Source organism: Equus asinus, chromosome 16 (assembly GCF_041296235.1).
Source record: "Equus asinus isolate D_3611 breed Donkey chromosome 16, EquAss-T2T_v2, whole genome shotgun sequence".
Classification (NCBI taxonomy): Eukaryota; Metazoa; Chordata; class Mammalia; order Perissodactyla; family Equidae; genus Equus; species Equus asinus.
Genome location: NC_091805.1, coordinates 42,141,621 through 42,156,570, shown reverse-complemented (window position 1 = coordinate 42,156,570; position 14,950 = coordinate 42,141,621). Strand labels below are relative to the sequence as shown.

At 53.7% G+C, this 14,950-nt stretch overlaps 1 protein-coding gene across 3 annotated transcripts; it reads left to right on the top strand.

Moving 5' to 3' along the window:
* Window positions 1-471: 471 nt before the first annotated feature.
* On the top strand, window positions 472-13,709 carry EPS8L3 (EPS8 signaling adaptor L3). Of its 3 annotated transcripts, none has more exons than XM_014835249.3 (19): window positions 472-650; window positions 2,709-2,762; window positions 2,902-2,966; window positions 4,707-4,865; window positions 5,124-5,273; window positions 5,403-5,458; window positions 5,895-6,037; window positions 6,126-6,241; window positions 6,499-6,622; window positions 6,710-6,771; window positions 7,039-7,113; window positions 7,444-7,592; window positions 10,783-10,864; window positions 11,098-11,132; window positions 11,629-11,818; window positions 12,033-12,161; window positions 12,447-12,520; window positions 13,025-13,157; window positions 13,392-13,709. In XM_014835249.3, exons 2-19 carry the CDS (start codon window positions 2,732-2,734, stop codon window positions 13,401-13,403), a joined length of 1,785 nt encoding a protein of 594 aa, XP_014690735.3. In that variant the 5' UTR covers window positions 472-650; window positions 2,709-2,731; the 3' UTR covers window positions 13,404-13,709. The 3 variants fall into 3 exon arrangements, with proteins under 3 accessions (XP_014690735.3, XP_044605210.2, XP_070343104.1); XM_070487003.1 differs by having other exon boundaries at window positions 481-650; window positions 5,898-6,037; XM_044749275.2 differs by lacking the exon at window positions 2,709-2,762.
* Window positions 13,710-14,950: the final 1,241 nt, after the last annotated feature.

Below are 14,950 nucleotides of genomic sequence, written 5' to 3'. Positions count from 1 at the left end.
ACACCTGTGAGGGTCCCAGTCCCATCCCCATCTGCTCCCACAGATCCATGTCTTGCTCACAGGCACCAGATGGGCACAAACGATCACGCACCCACATGTGCAGCACACGCACACACACAGGCACACGTGCCAGCCCAGAGCTTCCCCCAAGCCTGGGGTCCACCTCCAGCCACCTGGCCCCTGACCAGAGCAACCAGACTCTCCAGGGCTATGGGTGCCCTCTCACCCTGTCCCAGCCCTAGAGCCTGATGCTGACCTGGAACCCCAAAGGAGATACCCAAAGGCAGAGGGGCGAGGGAGCCACACCTTAAAGCCAGAGGAAAGCAGAGGAGGAAGCTGGGAGGCAGTGTCTCTGGCTAAGCTTGGGACACCTGTCAGCACAGGCACTGCCATGGGTCCAGGCTTTGGTGTCAGGCGAGTTGCGGCCTAGGAGGCCTCCCCACGCACCAAAGTCCAAAGAGCACAGGTGTGGCCGCCTTGTGGCGTCATCTCCATAAGGCCTGCCTGCTCGCCCAGGGCCCGCCTGATCACAGGGGCTCTGCCTGTGGCCGCTAGCAGAGAAGCTACTGGCCTCCCACCACCAGCACCGGACCACCAGCTCAAACACCCGCCCCTCGGGGGCACCAGCCAGCCGGCCTCGCTGGAACCAGGTAAGGGCCTGATCCTCAGGAAGATTAGGGCCCAGCCCAACCGCAGGGGACCCCAGGGCTGTGGGGGCAACTCAGTGGCTTCCCAGGCCAGGGTCTCCAGCCCATTCCCAGATGCAGCCAGGAGGAGCAACCTCAAGAAGGCCTGGGACTGAGGCGCTGGCCGGGAAGCAGGACCGGGGAGCCAGGGTCCAGAAGCATCTGGGCTGCTTCTCCGAGGGTCGGGATGCAGACACCCCTTCCCTGCTTCAAGCCACTAAATTCAGGGGATAAATGGGGGAAACTGCCCCTGCCCCAGGGGGAAGGCAGGCCAAACCCAGCCCCCTCCCTGCCTCGACTTGCCCACGGGGACCCACAGGGACCATCCTGGCCTGGGGGACTTTAGGAGCAGGGCTGACCACAGCCGAGCTCACTTTCTCTCCTTTCTCTTCCGTGTCTAGAAGCAGGAAGTGCTGTAGCCTGGGGGGAGCTGGGGAGACAGGGAGCAGGTTTCTAGCACCCTTACCCTTGGAGAGGAAAGGGGTCCCTCAAACAAGGCAAATAGAGCACCAGCCACGTCCTCCACAATCCCTTAGTTGTTTACTAGCAACTGACCTCCCCATCACTGAGTCATCTTATGAGATCCTCTGTTATTTTCATAACACTGCTAATAAATGGGTGTGGGCCACTGTCTTATACTTTGCCCAGGGTATTCCAGGGTTTCTGTACAACTCAGGTGCACCACATAGAGGCATGGATGCCCACAAAACTGACATCCTATTCATGATATAGACACACCTCATTCAAATAACACATACCCTTGATCCACAAGTTCAGTTAGCTCCCGCCCTGGCCCTGCACACACATACGCACCACATTGACCTCCATCCCATTTCAACATATTCTAGACCCCTCTGTGCCGAGAAGGCGCTGGGGAGATGGGGTGGCAGGTCTGTCCTCAGGAGGTCACAGCCCAGTGACAGTGTTATATACATATAACATATGTAAACAGTTAAAGCATGGAGTTGGCAGCCAGACTGGGCAGGTTCGGTCTCCATTAAATACTTACTTGTGACCTCGGGCGAGGTCCCTCTTTGAGCCTCAGCATCCTCACCTGGTAAATGGGCTAATAACAGTATCCACCTGGCGAAGTTGTTTCCAGGATTAAATGAGAAGGTAACGTCCATGGAACAGCGCTCAGCACAGACAGCCAAGGAAGAATGAGCGAGGGTAGTGAAAATTAAAGGAGGGGCTTGCACCAGGCTCACAGCACTAACCAGGGGGCTGTCCTTAGGGAGGAACGCACAAGGTTCTGCATGGCATTAGGAGGCCACTCTGGGCAGGGTAGGGTGTGGTGGTCAAGGAGGGCTTCACTGAAGAGGTGATACTTGAGCTGGAACGTAAAGTGTTGGGTGAGGAGGGGCTCTGGGCAGAGGGTTCAGAGTATGGAAAGACAAAGAGACAGGAGACTTGGCCAGACATTCAGGGAAGTGCAGATCACTGACAAATCCTACAGAGCCCCATCATAAACGTGCGTACACACATGCATGTGCACACGCACACACACCTCTCCTGAGCGGGTCCCCACTTTTGGAGCCAATATTGGCCTCCTTTCCGTGGCAGAATGGAAACAGGTTTGGACAAGAGGCTACTTTGGCAGGGAAGGCTGCTGAACCTAACAGCATCCCTCCAAGAGCTGGGTGTAGCCCATCCATCTGGCATCTTTCACACTCAAGCTCAGGGCGGGACCTGGTCCCAGGTACCTGGCCACACAGCTTTCCTGGGACCATCGGAATGCACTTTATTGACCAAATAATGGGAAGCTGGAGGCTGCCTTGGGGCCTCCCAGGCCCAGCCAGGATGGAGGGCTCCTCAGTGGAGCACAGGGCTGGAGATGGCTCCAGAAAGGCCCCTGGAATGGGGGGCTTTGGGTCTGGTCCCACGTGCTCCAGATCACAGCCTGGTCCAAGCCTCAGGCCCGGGTCAGGTAAGAGCTGCAACAGCGGCTCTCCTGCCCTCTCCGCCCTCGTGTTCCTCTCCCCACCTTTGATGGCTGTCTCTTTGGTTCACTTCGGGTTCTAGAGAGTCATCTCAGCCGCGTCAACATGTCCCGGCCCAGCAGCAGAGCCATTTACCGTAAGCTCTCTCTCCAGTCCCCTCTCCCCTTCCCTCCTGCTGAGCTCCCTGAACCCCCTGCCCTCCAGTCTCTCTCTCCCCACGCTGACCACCCCCTGTAGTTGCATATGTCTCACCTCTTCGCTTTGTCCCCCTGCAGTGCAGCGGAAGGAGTACTCCCAGAACCTCGCCTCAGAGCCCACCCTCCTGCAGCACAGGGTGGAGGTGTGTAACCCTGGGGCCCCAGTTTCCTGATTCAACCTAAGTTTTCCCACGTGCCTACAGCCCTGCCAAAAAACAGACATCTCAGACAATTCCCTGCCACGGAAGCAGCGGCCCAACGCAGCCCGATTCAGTGGCTCGGGTCCAACAAGCCTGAGCATCTGCTAAGTGCAGAGGAGGAAGATGGGGCAGCTGGGTGTTGGCTAGGGAGGCTGGGCTGGAGGTTGAGCCGGTGGATGTCCTGTCCCCAGGCAGGAACAAATAGTGGAGGGAGGGTCAGGAAGCATCTGTAACCACCCCATCCCATCTCCCAACCCTCCCCCCCGCCTTGCCATACTGGTCTCTAGGGAACTGCTCTTTGCCCAGGATCTGGCATGGCCAGAGGAAGGAATGTGTGAGGTCACCAATCCCTGTGAGGACTTGAAAGGGACACTATCAGAGATGGGAGGTGTCTGGCCTTGAGCTCCCAGGATGGGCGTGAGCTGCTTGGAGGCTGGAATGAGTCTCCGGCCCTGCCTAGGAGGACGACACTGGCACTGCAAGATCCAGTTGCCTGAAGGGCGATCCACACCACAGTGAAAGTACACGCTAGAAGAGTGGGGGTGGGCGGGTGCCCTGCTCAGGCCGAAGCACCTGGGTGGAAACTGTCCCCGGGCAGCAGCAGATATAGGGCCCTCCTGGAGAGGAAACATGGAGGGACACTGGGGTCTGGAGTCTCCAGAGGGCAGCAGAGCTAGGGCTCCGCCAGCGAGCTGGGTTGAGACCAGGGGGTCTAGGCTTCACAGCAGGGTGGGGTTGGGAAGTGGCTTCACTTAGGCCCAGCAGGCGAGAGCAAGAGGAGGCATGTCCAGGATGCCAGGGAGTTTGCTCATGATGTCAAGGTCCGCTGAACGTGTGAGCAGTGTGAACACCTGAAGAGGAGCTGGGAGCCATGCAGACACAAGGTGGTGGGATCAAGGGGCAGGAAGCAGATGGCATCCCCTAGCAAGGGCCTGCAGAGGAGGCAGGGGCCAGGTGCTCACTTGAGAAGGTGCGTTTGGATGGGAGAAGGGAGGGGTCTCTTGCAGGAGGGAGAATTACAGCAAAAACCTGCCGAAATGATCAGACTGGTGGTGGGTAAGGGCCTGAGCGGAAACCGATATCACTGTGGACCTCTCTGGGCTAGAGTCAGGGAGAAGATGGGGCTTGATCTTCTTCCTGAGAGCCTAGGAGGTGATGGACTAGCAGAGGTGGGAAAGGCATTCTGGGTACAGGGAAGAGCATGAGCAAAGGCATGGAGACAGGAGTGCTAGGTCAGTGAGAAGGACCAGGTTGGGATCGTGGGTTCCCAAAGTGGGCAAAGGAAGCCAGGGACAGAATTTGAGGGTCCGACATCCCACCCAGAGGAGTGCAGGCTTTATTTGTTGGGTGGTTGGAGCCCACAGCTACCACTATGCAGCTCCCTCACCTGGCCTGGAATGTCAAAGGCCATGACTGTCCTTCCTTCAAAGTCCTAAACCCCCTCGTGCAGCCCGTCAGATCAAGATTCAAAGGCTCTATCGAGCCCAACCAACTGCTTCCAGCCCTCACATTGGCCCTTGAAGGCTACTCCAAGGGGATTGCCTAGGACCTCCCCTACATGGAGGCCAAGGACACATCTTCCTCCTCTGCTGACTTACCCCCACCACCCATCCCCACTCACCACCACCTGTGCTCCCCCTCTCCAAACCTTCTCCCAGTCCTGGTCTCCTCCTCTCCCCTCAGCACCTGATGACTTGTAAGCTGGGGGCTCAGAGAGTCCGGGAGCCCAAGGATGCTCTGCAGAAGCTGCAAGAGATGGATGCTCAGGGCCGGGTGTGGAGCCAGGACTTGTTCCTGCAGGTCAAAGATGGCTGGCTCCAGCTGCTGGACATCGAGACCAAGGTCAGCCGTCCCACCATACCCTGCAATGGGTCATAGCTAACCTAGGCTGTGGAAAAGAAAGCATTGGCTCTTGAACTCCACCGCTCCATATATAATATATACCTGAGCCCAGAAAGAGACCAGGGACAGGCTAGGGATCAGGGGAGATAACACCCCATCCCAGGCCACTAGGAGTGCTAAGTCAACTCAGGTCAGGAGCTCCTAGGAGCCACCCTGGCTCTCAGTGGCCCTCATAGTCGATGTCTCTGCCTGGCCCAGGAGGAACTGGACTCTTATCACCTGGACAGCATCCAGGCCATGGACGTGGCACTCAACACCTGCTCCTACAACTCTGTCCTGTCCATCACCGTGCAGGAGTCAGGCCTGCCAGGCACCAGCACTCTGCTCTTCCAGTGTCAGGAAGTGGGGGTAAGAGGCCGTGGGTGGGGTTGGGGAGAGAGTAGGTGCAGGGTCCAACAGCTGTCACACACACACGTACACGCACTTGCACACACACACACACACACACACACACTGTCTGACCGCTGCTTCCTCCAGGCAGAGCAGCTGAGGACGAGCCTGCAGAAGGCCCTGGATGAGGAACTAGAGCAAAGGTAGGTAGCCTCAGCCCCAGCCCAGCTGCAGGACCTCAGAGCTCAGGCCTGAGTGGGCTCAAACCATAGCTGGGGGAGCCCAGGTGTCTGTGGCCCAACCAACCTGGGTCTGGAACTGGGGAGGGGCCAGGCTGGGACTAGGGTGCAGATGGGCACTGGGAAGGGTCTGGAGCTAGGCCCAGGGAACACTGGAGACTGTCCCCAGAGACTGACATGGGACTGAGAGGGCGCTAGGGCAGGCAGCTGAGGCAGGGTGGAGACACGGGAGGGACTAGATGGAGACCAGGGAGCGGGAGGGTAACAGGGAGGGGGCAGAGACCAGGGAGCAGAGGCTCCTGGAGAGAGGTGGCAGTGCCCCTGGGTCCTGGGGCAGAAGTGTGGGCAGGGCCTCTGTCCCAAGAACCCTGTTAAAGCTGTGTCCCCACCATGTGCTCAGCAGACCTCGATTTGGAGCCCTTCGCTCAAGCCAGGACAAATGGAGGGGGCCTCCTCTGGAAAGGCCACTCCCTAAGGAGCAGGTACCCCCACTGGAGCGGGGGCCCCCTCCAGAACAGCCCCACTGGATGACCCCAGAGTACAGTAAGTGTGGGGTGTGGGGGCAAGTGAGAGGAGAAGGTTTAGATCAAAGTTCAAAGAGGCTCTGGGCCATGGTCCCCTTATACTGCAGGCATACCACAGTCCCCAAGGCCCCTGACACGCCACTCCAGTGCCCGCGAACCAAGTACCTTCGCTCTGCCTCCTCCCATGCGACCCCCATCCCCCGAGGACCTGGAGAGGGATGAGGTAACTACAGGTTGTCTTGGGTTTGCTGAGGTTTTCTGGGCCTGGCTGAAGGGAGGACACCAACCTCCCCATGCCCCCTAGAGGCCAAGTGCCAGAATGGCCAAGGCTGGCCCTGGACTGAGGAGGGACAGGGAGGGTTGGGCAGCCCCTGGACTGGGCCTGAGGCTCGGCTCGTGGTGGGCAGGGGCAGGGGCAGAGTCGGGAGTTCCAGGGTGGGCCTAACTGCCCACTCAAGGCCACAGTTGTTTGGGGTCCAGGAGGTGCTGAGCCACGTGCTAAGGGATATCGAGCTGTTCGTAGAAAAGCTGAAGGAGGCCCAGGCAAAGATCAGTGGTAAGAAGAAGAAGAGACTGGGGAAGAAAAAGAAAAAGGATCAGGGGGGTGAGTGCTGAGGGCCGGGGGGAGGAGTTGCAGGGGCAGGGTCTTGGGATGATCCGTGACCCACCACCTTCTCCCCTTCTCCCATAGGGATGACACAAGCACAGTACATCGATTGCTTCCAGAAGATCAAGTACAGCTTCAACCTCCTGGTGTGTGATTCCCTACAAGTTCCCCAGCCCTCTCCCCTCTTCCTTTCCCGCTACCCCTACCCCCGCCCCCCCGGCACCGGAAACCACCTCCTCTTTGGTCTCAACATCACAAGCCTTTTCCTTCTCCAGCTTCTTCCCCAGAACCTCCACCTACCCCCGTATGACTTTTGGAGAGTGCCAGGCTCCCAAACAAGCCTGGGACCCTGAGGCTCTGGTGAAGGTGGGGCGGGATGATGGGTGGTGACATGCATCACCCTGCGTCCCCAGGGGAAGCTGGCTATCAGACTGCAGGAGACAAGTGCCCCTGAGTTCATACACATCCTCTTCCAAACTCTGGACTTCGTGAGTTGGGGGAGGACAGGGTGGTGAAGAGGGACAGGGTGGAAGGCAGGGAGCAGAGGGAGGTTGTGGGCTCTGCCATTTGCTCACCCCTACACACCCTCGTCCTTGAACCCGAGGCCCCACCCTGCTGTGCACAGCACTGGTCAGCAGACTAGAGGGCCTAGGGTCGGAGTCAAGGATACCAGGGCTCTAAGGCAGATGGGAAGGAGCAGCGGGCCTGCGGCAACGTGGCATTGCAAAAGTGGGAAGTCGGGGACTCCGGGCCCTTTCCCACTCGCATTTGGTCCCGTGGGAGCCTCGAATTCCTGACACCTTCCATCCCTCCCCTAGATCCTGGCCCAGTGCCCTCAGCCTGGCCTAGCAGCGCAAGTGATCTCACCCCTCCTCACCCCTAAAGCCATCGACCTGCTGCAGTCCTGTCTGAGCTCACCTGAGAATGACCTCTGGAAGGGACTGGGTGTGGCCTGGACTACCAGCCGGTGAGTGAAGACAAGCGGTGAACCGAATCATGGTAAGGGGTATGGGGGCATAAGGCAGGACATTGGAGGTGGCCAGGCTCTACGTTGTCACAAACCAGAAATGTCTCAAAAAAATTGGGGGACGCTAATGGAATTCTCTAACTTTGTATTAGACTAAACAAACAATTTCTTTACAAAACCACCACTTATCATCACCCACCACCAAAGGAAAAGCATTATCTCAGAAAAAAGAACAATTCTTCCCAAGAAAGGAGAGCTGGCAACCTTCCATTACAATATTTTCTCATTTTTGTCAAGGACAAAGTGAAAACTTTGTCTCAATCCAGCCCGGAATTTAAGAACTACTGATGTAAGAGATGCTGCAAATGTAGTATCAGTAAGACTTGGCAACCAATGGACCAAGGAGATAAGAGGGAAAGAGATATTCCATGGTGGTCGAACCGTGAGACCGGCAGCTGGACAACAAAGCCAAACCGATGAGAGCCGTGGGGGTGGGGATGAAACCAGCTTGGATGTGCTGAGCTGAGGTGTCAGTGGAACATTCCACAGACACAAGATGGCCGGGCCCTCACGTGAGAGGCCGTATGGGTTTGAGGGCAGTCAGCACAGAAGTGGTAGCTGGAGCCTAAAGGAAAGCGCTCTGTGGGGGAGGCCCAGAACTCACTTTAACAGCACAGTCTGCTCTTTTCCATGAGAGAAGGGCCGTGGGAAACTTCCGCATGTAGGTGGAGAAAGGAGAAAGGGTTAAGGAGGCAGAGAGAAATTTCAGAAAGTTAAAAGGAGAAACAAAAAAGCAGAGGCATGACAACCAGGAGAGAAGAGGGTTTTAGAAAGACAGAGACATCAACCGGGAAATAAGCCAGTTGTTCTAGTGGGTCTTTTGCCTAATGAGCGATTCTTTACAGTTCAGCCTCACTGAAAGATTTTTTGTCTAATCCATCTAAAGACATGAATTATAATTCAAGGTAACCTATTTCTTTGCAGATTATACATAAGAATATACATAAGACAAAATTTACCATTTTAACCATTTTTAAGTGTATAATTTAATGGCATTGTACATTAACAATATTGTATAACCATCACCACCATCCATTGCCAGAACTTTTTCATCTTTCCAAACAGAAATGAATGTTTGAAAGTTGAAACCCATTCAACAATTAATTAAACAAAACTCTGTACCCATTCCCACCTCTCCACAGCCCGTGGGAATCTCTATTCTACTTTTTGTCTCTCTTTATTATTTCAAATAGAAAATTAAGTCAGGGGCCAGCCCCATGGCTGAGTGGTTAAGTTTGCATGCTCCACTTTGGTAGCCCAGGGTTTCACCGGTTCAAATCCTGGGCGCAGACATGGTACCACTCATCAGGCCACGCTGAGGCAGCGTCCCACATGCCACAACTACAAAGACCCACAACTAAAATATACAACTATGTACTGGGGGTATTTGGGGAGAAAAAGCAAAAAGAAGGGAAGATTGGCAACAGTTGTTAGCTCAGGTGCCAATCTTTAAAAACAAAAAGGGAAAATTAAGTCAGATCTGTCCTATGTTTTCTAATTTCTTAACCAAAAATTTGTTAGTGAATGAATTGAAAGACAAAAATACAGAAAAGAGACTAACTAAAGAGATGTTAAAACCCTCAAAAGAGTTCAATTTCAGGCAAATTATATTTAGGTGACTTGATTTTAGGCAAACTGACCCAAAGTTAGAGATATTATTAAATGCTGTGATAATCCAAAAAGATATAGACCATATAAGGCCATTGTATCTGGCAATCAGGAGATTATCAGGACTTTAGAAGAACTAGTTTCCATAAAGTAACGGCAGAGGTAAAAAGCGGGTTGCGAGGAGTAACGAAAGAACCAGAGGTAAGAAAATCTAGACAGGGCCATTTGCGACAACATGGGTGGACTTTGAGGGTATCATGCTGAGCGAAATAAGTCTGATGGACGAAGACAAATACTGCATGATTTCACTTATATGTAGAAGATAAACACACAGATACAAAGAACAGATTGGTGGTTACCGGGGGGAACGGGCATGGGAGAGGGTGAAAGGGGTAAAGGGGCCACCTATATATGGTGATTGATGGAAACTAGACTTTCAGTGGTGAACACGATGTAGTCTACACAAAAGTCAAAATATAATGATGTATACCTGAAATTTATATAACGTTATAAACCAATGTGACCTCAATAAAAAATAAATAAATAAAATGTAGGCAGGGCATGTAGACACATTCTCAAAAAACTTGGTAAAGAGAAGGTAACAGAATGACAGCTTAGAAGGAGTAATAACAGAGCTGAGGGAAGACTTGAGCATGTTTTTAAGGCAAAGAAAAGAAACCAATTAGAAAGATCCAGAGGAGAGAATAATTCATTTGTTCCCATTGAATAAATATTTATTAGCTGCCTCCTATGTACCATCCACTGTGCTTACAACACAGCTCTGAAGGAGATCGATATAGTAAGAAACACACACATGTGAGAATCATGCACAACACAGTGTGAGGCGAGCAATAATCGAGGGTGTCCCAAGTTCAGCGGAAGAAGAGGAGATAGTCCCCTCTGCTCCGATGTGGCAGGGAGGGAACTTCCTCCAGGAGGCAAGTGGGCATTCCCCAGGCAGGGAAGCAGAGGATATTTCAAGCAGAACAAGCTTGGAAGCCACAAACAGCACCACCCATCTTGGGTCCTGTGCAGTGGGTGAGAGGGAGGCACGTACCAGCGCCCCCGCCAACAGTCAACCAGAGCAGCTCTCCTGTGATCACAAGGTGGCGTTCCACACACTAATCAGCTAGAAAGAACCAGGTCTGCTGCAGGGAAACTAAAATTAGGTTAGAAAAAGACTGCACAAGACTCCGGGGGCCCTTCCAGCCCTCACACTCTGTGGTTTTGCCACTTTAATTCAAACACCTAATCAGTGTGATGAAATACCCAGCATGTTCCTACAGAATTGACAGAGCTGCGCATCATGGGCAGAGGTGAGGCTGGCCCACAGACATCTGCACGGTGGGATTTGCTCACTCTTAACTGTTTGACCCTTTGTGGGGTTCTGGGGCCTTTCATCTGTGCACATGGGCCATGTCCTCCATTACCTAGAAGATCCCCGAGGCTAGGCCCTTCATCTCCACCCTCACCACATCCCACAGCCTGGCACATAGTGGACTCAGCTTTGTTCTTTCTCCAGGGCCGACTGGACAGGCAATGAGCCCCCACCCTACCAACCTACATTCTACGATGGTTGGCAGCCTCCAAAACCCTCCAACCAGGTAAGGACAGCTTAGCACAGTGCCCTACTCAAAGCCCTGGTTTCTGTCCTCTCAGTCAAAACCATGGCCACATGACAACCAAGTGATGGTGGGTACCTATATCTGTGTGGTGGGCAGGCAGGGGAGGGGACATGAGGGCGCTGTGTGCGAGTGGGTCTGTGGCCTGGTACCCCAGCTCCCTAGCACCATGCCAGCTGACTCCCTGCTCTGGCTTACTCTGCTCCACCCTGCAGGCACCCTCAGGATACCAGGACTCTCCTTCCCTCCGGTATGCTCTGGGCTTAGGATGGGATGACCCTGGGCAGGGACGGAGGGGCTGACCCTGTGGATCTGTGCATTCTACATCTCAGAGACCCTCTGGGCTCTTTCCAGGCAGACATGTACATCTGTGAGCACATCCCTCCCCTACCTTGGGTAAAAAAGCCGCTTTTTACCCTCCTAGGCGCTAATCCATTTTCACAAAACTACCCACACATGCCTCTGATTTCCCAGAGCTCAGGTATAAAGTGCTAAGGGGAAAACTCAGATATAGACAATTCCACGGCTGGAGGAATCAGAAATCAACAACATTTCAGGCCCCTCTTGCCTGCAGAAACCTCCACCCCAAGCCCCACCTAACACTGACCTGCCATTAAACTCTGTGGGAACCCAAAAGTCACCACCAGACTCCAGGCGGACTATATCTGGGGCTCTGGGACTGGGTCAGGGGCTCAATCTCTGAAGTCCCATTCTCCAGCCGTCCTGACTCTGTCTCTGGGGGGAAGCCCTAGGTTAGGGAGTACCTCACACTTCGCTCAAGAGGAGACATACAACTATGGCCCTCAGCCTGGGGACCCCAACTTCAGGCCCTCCAGCCCCAGACCTGCCAAGCCTGCCCTGCAAATGCAAGTCCTATATGAGTTCGAAGCAAGGAACCCACAGGAACTGACTGTGGTCCAGGGAGAGGTGCTGGAGGTGAGGCATGGACTTGAACCTAGAAAAGGAGATGATGGCTGGTGGGAGCAACAGGCAGCGTGGGGTGGGTGGTCCGGGTATGGGGCTGCTGGGGTGGGTGGATTAGAGAGGGAGAAGGAAAGCGGGGAAGGGCCAGGAGGGAGAAAGCTCTGTGATGTGGGGGGAAGGCTGGCTGGACAGAGGCTCTGATGACTGAGGTAGTAACTCTCGGCAGGTTCTGGACCAGAGCAAGCGGTGGTGGCTGGTGAAGAATGAGACAGGACAGAGTGGCTACATTCCCAGCAACATCCTGGAGCCCCTGCAGTCGGGGACCCCTGGGAGCCAGAGCCAGTTACCCCCTCGGGTACTACCCAGCCTAGACTATCCAGAAGCTATTAGGCCTGAGTCGGAGGTGGGGGCAGGGAGGACTCAGTAGCAAGTGGAGGAAATAGTCCTGGTTTGATTTAATCAGTATTATTGCATGTTTACTGTGTGCCAAGTTTATCATGGGGCCAGAGGGGAGAACAAGCCTTGTCCTTGCCAGACAAACAAACCACGGAGTGAGATAAGTGATTTGATGGGAGCCCAGAGAAGGGACGCAAATGATGGGGGCTGTGGGTGGCTCTGACCCCAGTCCCCCTGATTCTAGGCTCCAATGCTTCGACTTAGCTCAAGGCCTGAGGAGGTCACGGCCTGGCTGCAAGCAGAGAACTTCTCCACCGCGTGAGTTCCTAGGCCCATGGGTGTGTTAGGAGAACCTTTGTAAAGGACTCAGATAATAACCAAGGAAATCCAGAGACCCAGAACATACAACCTAACCTACACGGGACCAGACAGACCCACAGGTGCTGCCCTATTGCAGCACTGCCACTGCTGCATCAGACAGCAGAAGAGGAGGCATGCCCCTGCCTCCGTTAGAGCACTAAATGAGGAGTCCTGCCACAGGGAAGACAGCAGGAGCAGAGGGAACTCAGGAAGAACCTCGGCTGCCAGCCACCCCCCTCCACCACAAGATTCTCTTCCAGGCCCTTCTCCCTTCAAACACAGGAGTTCTGAGATTGGTTTAAGCCAATATGCATATCTTACTCCTTCACCTCCAGATACCCTGTTCCATGAATCCTCCTGGAACCCCGGCCTCCAAGCCCAAATAGCCCCTTCTCTACCCAAATACTTAGGTCCAAGACCTTCTGCCCCAATACTGATGGCTTCTGCTGCTTTTGTTCCCAGCACGGTGAAGACACTTGGGCCCCTGACAGGGAGCCAGCTGCTTCACATAAGACCCGGGGAGCTACAGATGCTGTGTCCACAGGAGGCCCCACGGGTCCTGGCACGGCTGGAGGCCGTCAGAAGGATGCTGGGGGTAAGGACACTCTGGGGTCCTGACCCCTACTGGAAATATGGGATGTTCCCTGGACAACCCAGCAGGCCCAGCCCTGGGGTGGAGGTGAGGTGGCAGTTGCTGGCACAGGTTATCCTTCCAGGGTCTTGACTTCATGTGCTCTGGCATGCCTTGAGGCTCCAACTGATTGTTGACATGAGCTGTGGGGGGGCCTCGCCTGGCACCAGCCTCATCTCAATCCTTTTCTTTCCTCAGATGGGCCCTTAAGCACCAACGCAGACACCTCCAAGACCAAGGCCCTCTCACAAACAAGACGGCGGATCCATCTTCAGAGCCCCAAGAATTCCTCTTTCATGTCCCCAGTTTGCAGCAAACCCCACACCCCAGCTCACACAGCAAAGAGGATGAGCAAGCCCAGAGGTGGAGACAAATGGTGCCATTCTTGCTGTGTTGAAAGCCAACCCCAGTCACCACCTATTTATTGTATCTTTTCTAAGCCTGGAGCACTTATGCATAGATTTGCCAGGACTGTTTAGTTGCTCTCCTCCAGAATAAAGGCATCTTCAAATTTGTCATGTGCCTCCCTTCCAGATGCTTCTGGGCCTGATGAGGGACAAAGGCAGGAAGGCAGGAAGAGCTGGGACACTGGGCATGAGACAGCAGCAGCCCTGCATCCATCACTGGGCCAGACTGTTGGAACGTGAATGGGAATTCCCACTACAACCTGGAGCTGAGAGTCAGAATTTGAGAATTATGTCCCAAGCTCTCCTTGCTTTCTTTCTAAACAAACTCTAAATGCTCACCATCTTCATCATTCCGAGTACATTTCTCCCAGTATATTCCAAGGCACCCAACATGACTGAGGGCACAACACTTCACAGCAGAGTACCAGGGCTGAGAGCGGTAGGTTTCAATCAGCGACACTAGCTGAATATCCAGAGAAGCGCTAACAAGCATGTCAGGGGCTCCAGGCTCTAATTTCAACTTCCTCTTTTAATACAACTTTTATCCCCTCCTGTTGGGTGAGCCAACCTTGAGCTCTCTCCCTAGCCTGTCTCTATAGCAACACAGCATAGGGAACTTTGGACTGGAAGTCAGATGTCTAGCCATTGGCTGTGTGAACTCTGGTAAGTCATTTGATTCTTTGGGTCCCTATTTTCTCAAAGGTTAAGTGAAGAGTTTGGACTGTCCTTGGCTTCTAATATTTAGTATACACATCCTTCTTTAATCTCATAACTGTTATGGACTCCCTTTCCAACATAACAGAGGTTGTACTTTTACTGATTTAGTCAAAGGCCCCTTGAGAGTTCTTAAGTTGTTCCCTTAAGTCTCTCTTAGCTGAATTTGTCCATGACCCTAACATTGTCTGAACCTCAGATTACCCTATTTTCAGATTGCCTATGTCCTTCTCTCGAGTTCCTGGCCTCAACGTGAAACTTAAGTGGGAATAAATTAGCTAACATACATGAAATACCTAGACTATTACCTAGCACATCATAGGTGTTCAATAAATGTTAGTTTTATACCTCATTAACTTGTGACTGGCCCTTTGTCAGCTTGGGAAGAGAAAGTAAGGCATTATAAATTCATACCCTACACGTTTGCACTTTTTCCCTTCCGTTTTTTTACTGAAATGTCCTTTTAAAAAGTCCCAACCTTGCTTCAGCCGGATTAATGGGGAAATGTGATTTCCGACACCCAGGCAAGGGGCGGTAGAGGCTCAGCATCCGAAACAGCCATGCTGCGGAGGCCCCGGGCCAGAACCCGTCGGAACAGCTCTGGACTCCCCACCTGCCCGTAAAGCGCACATCACA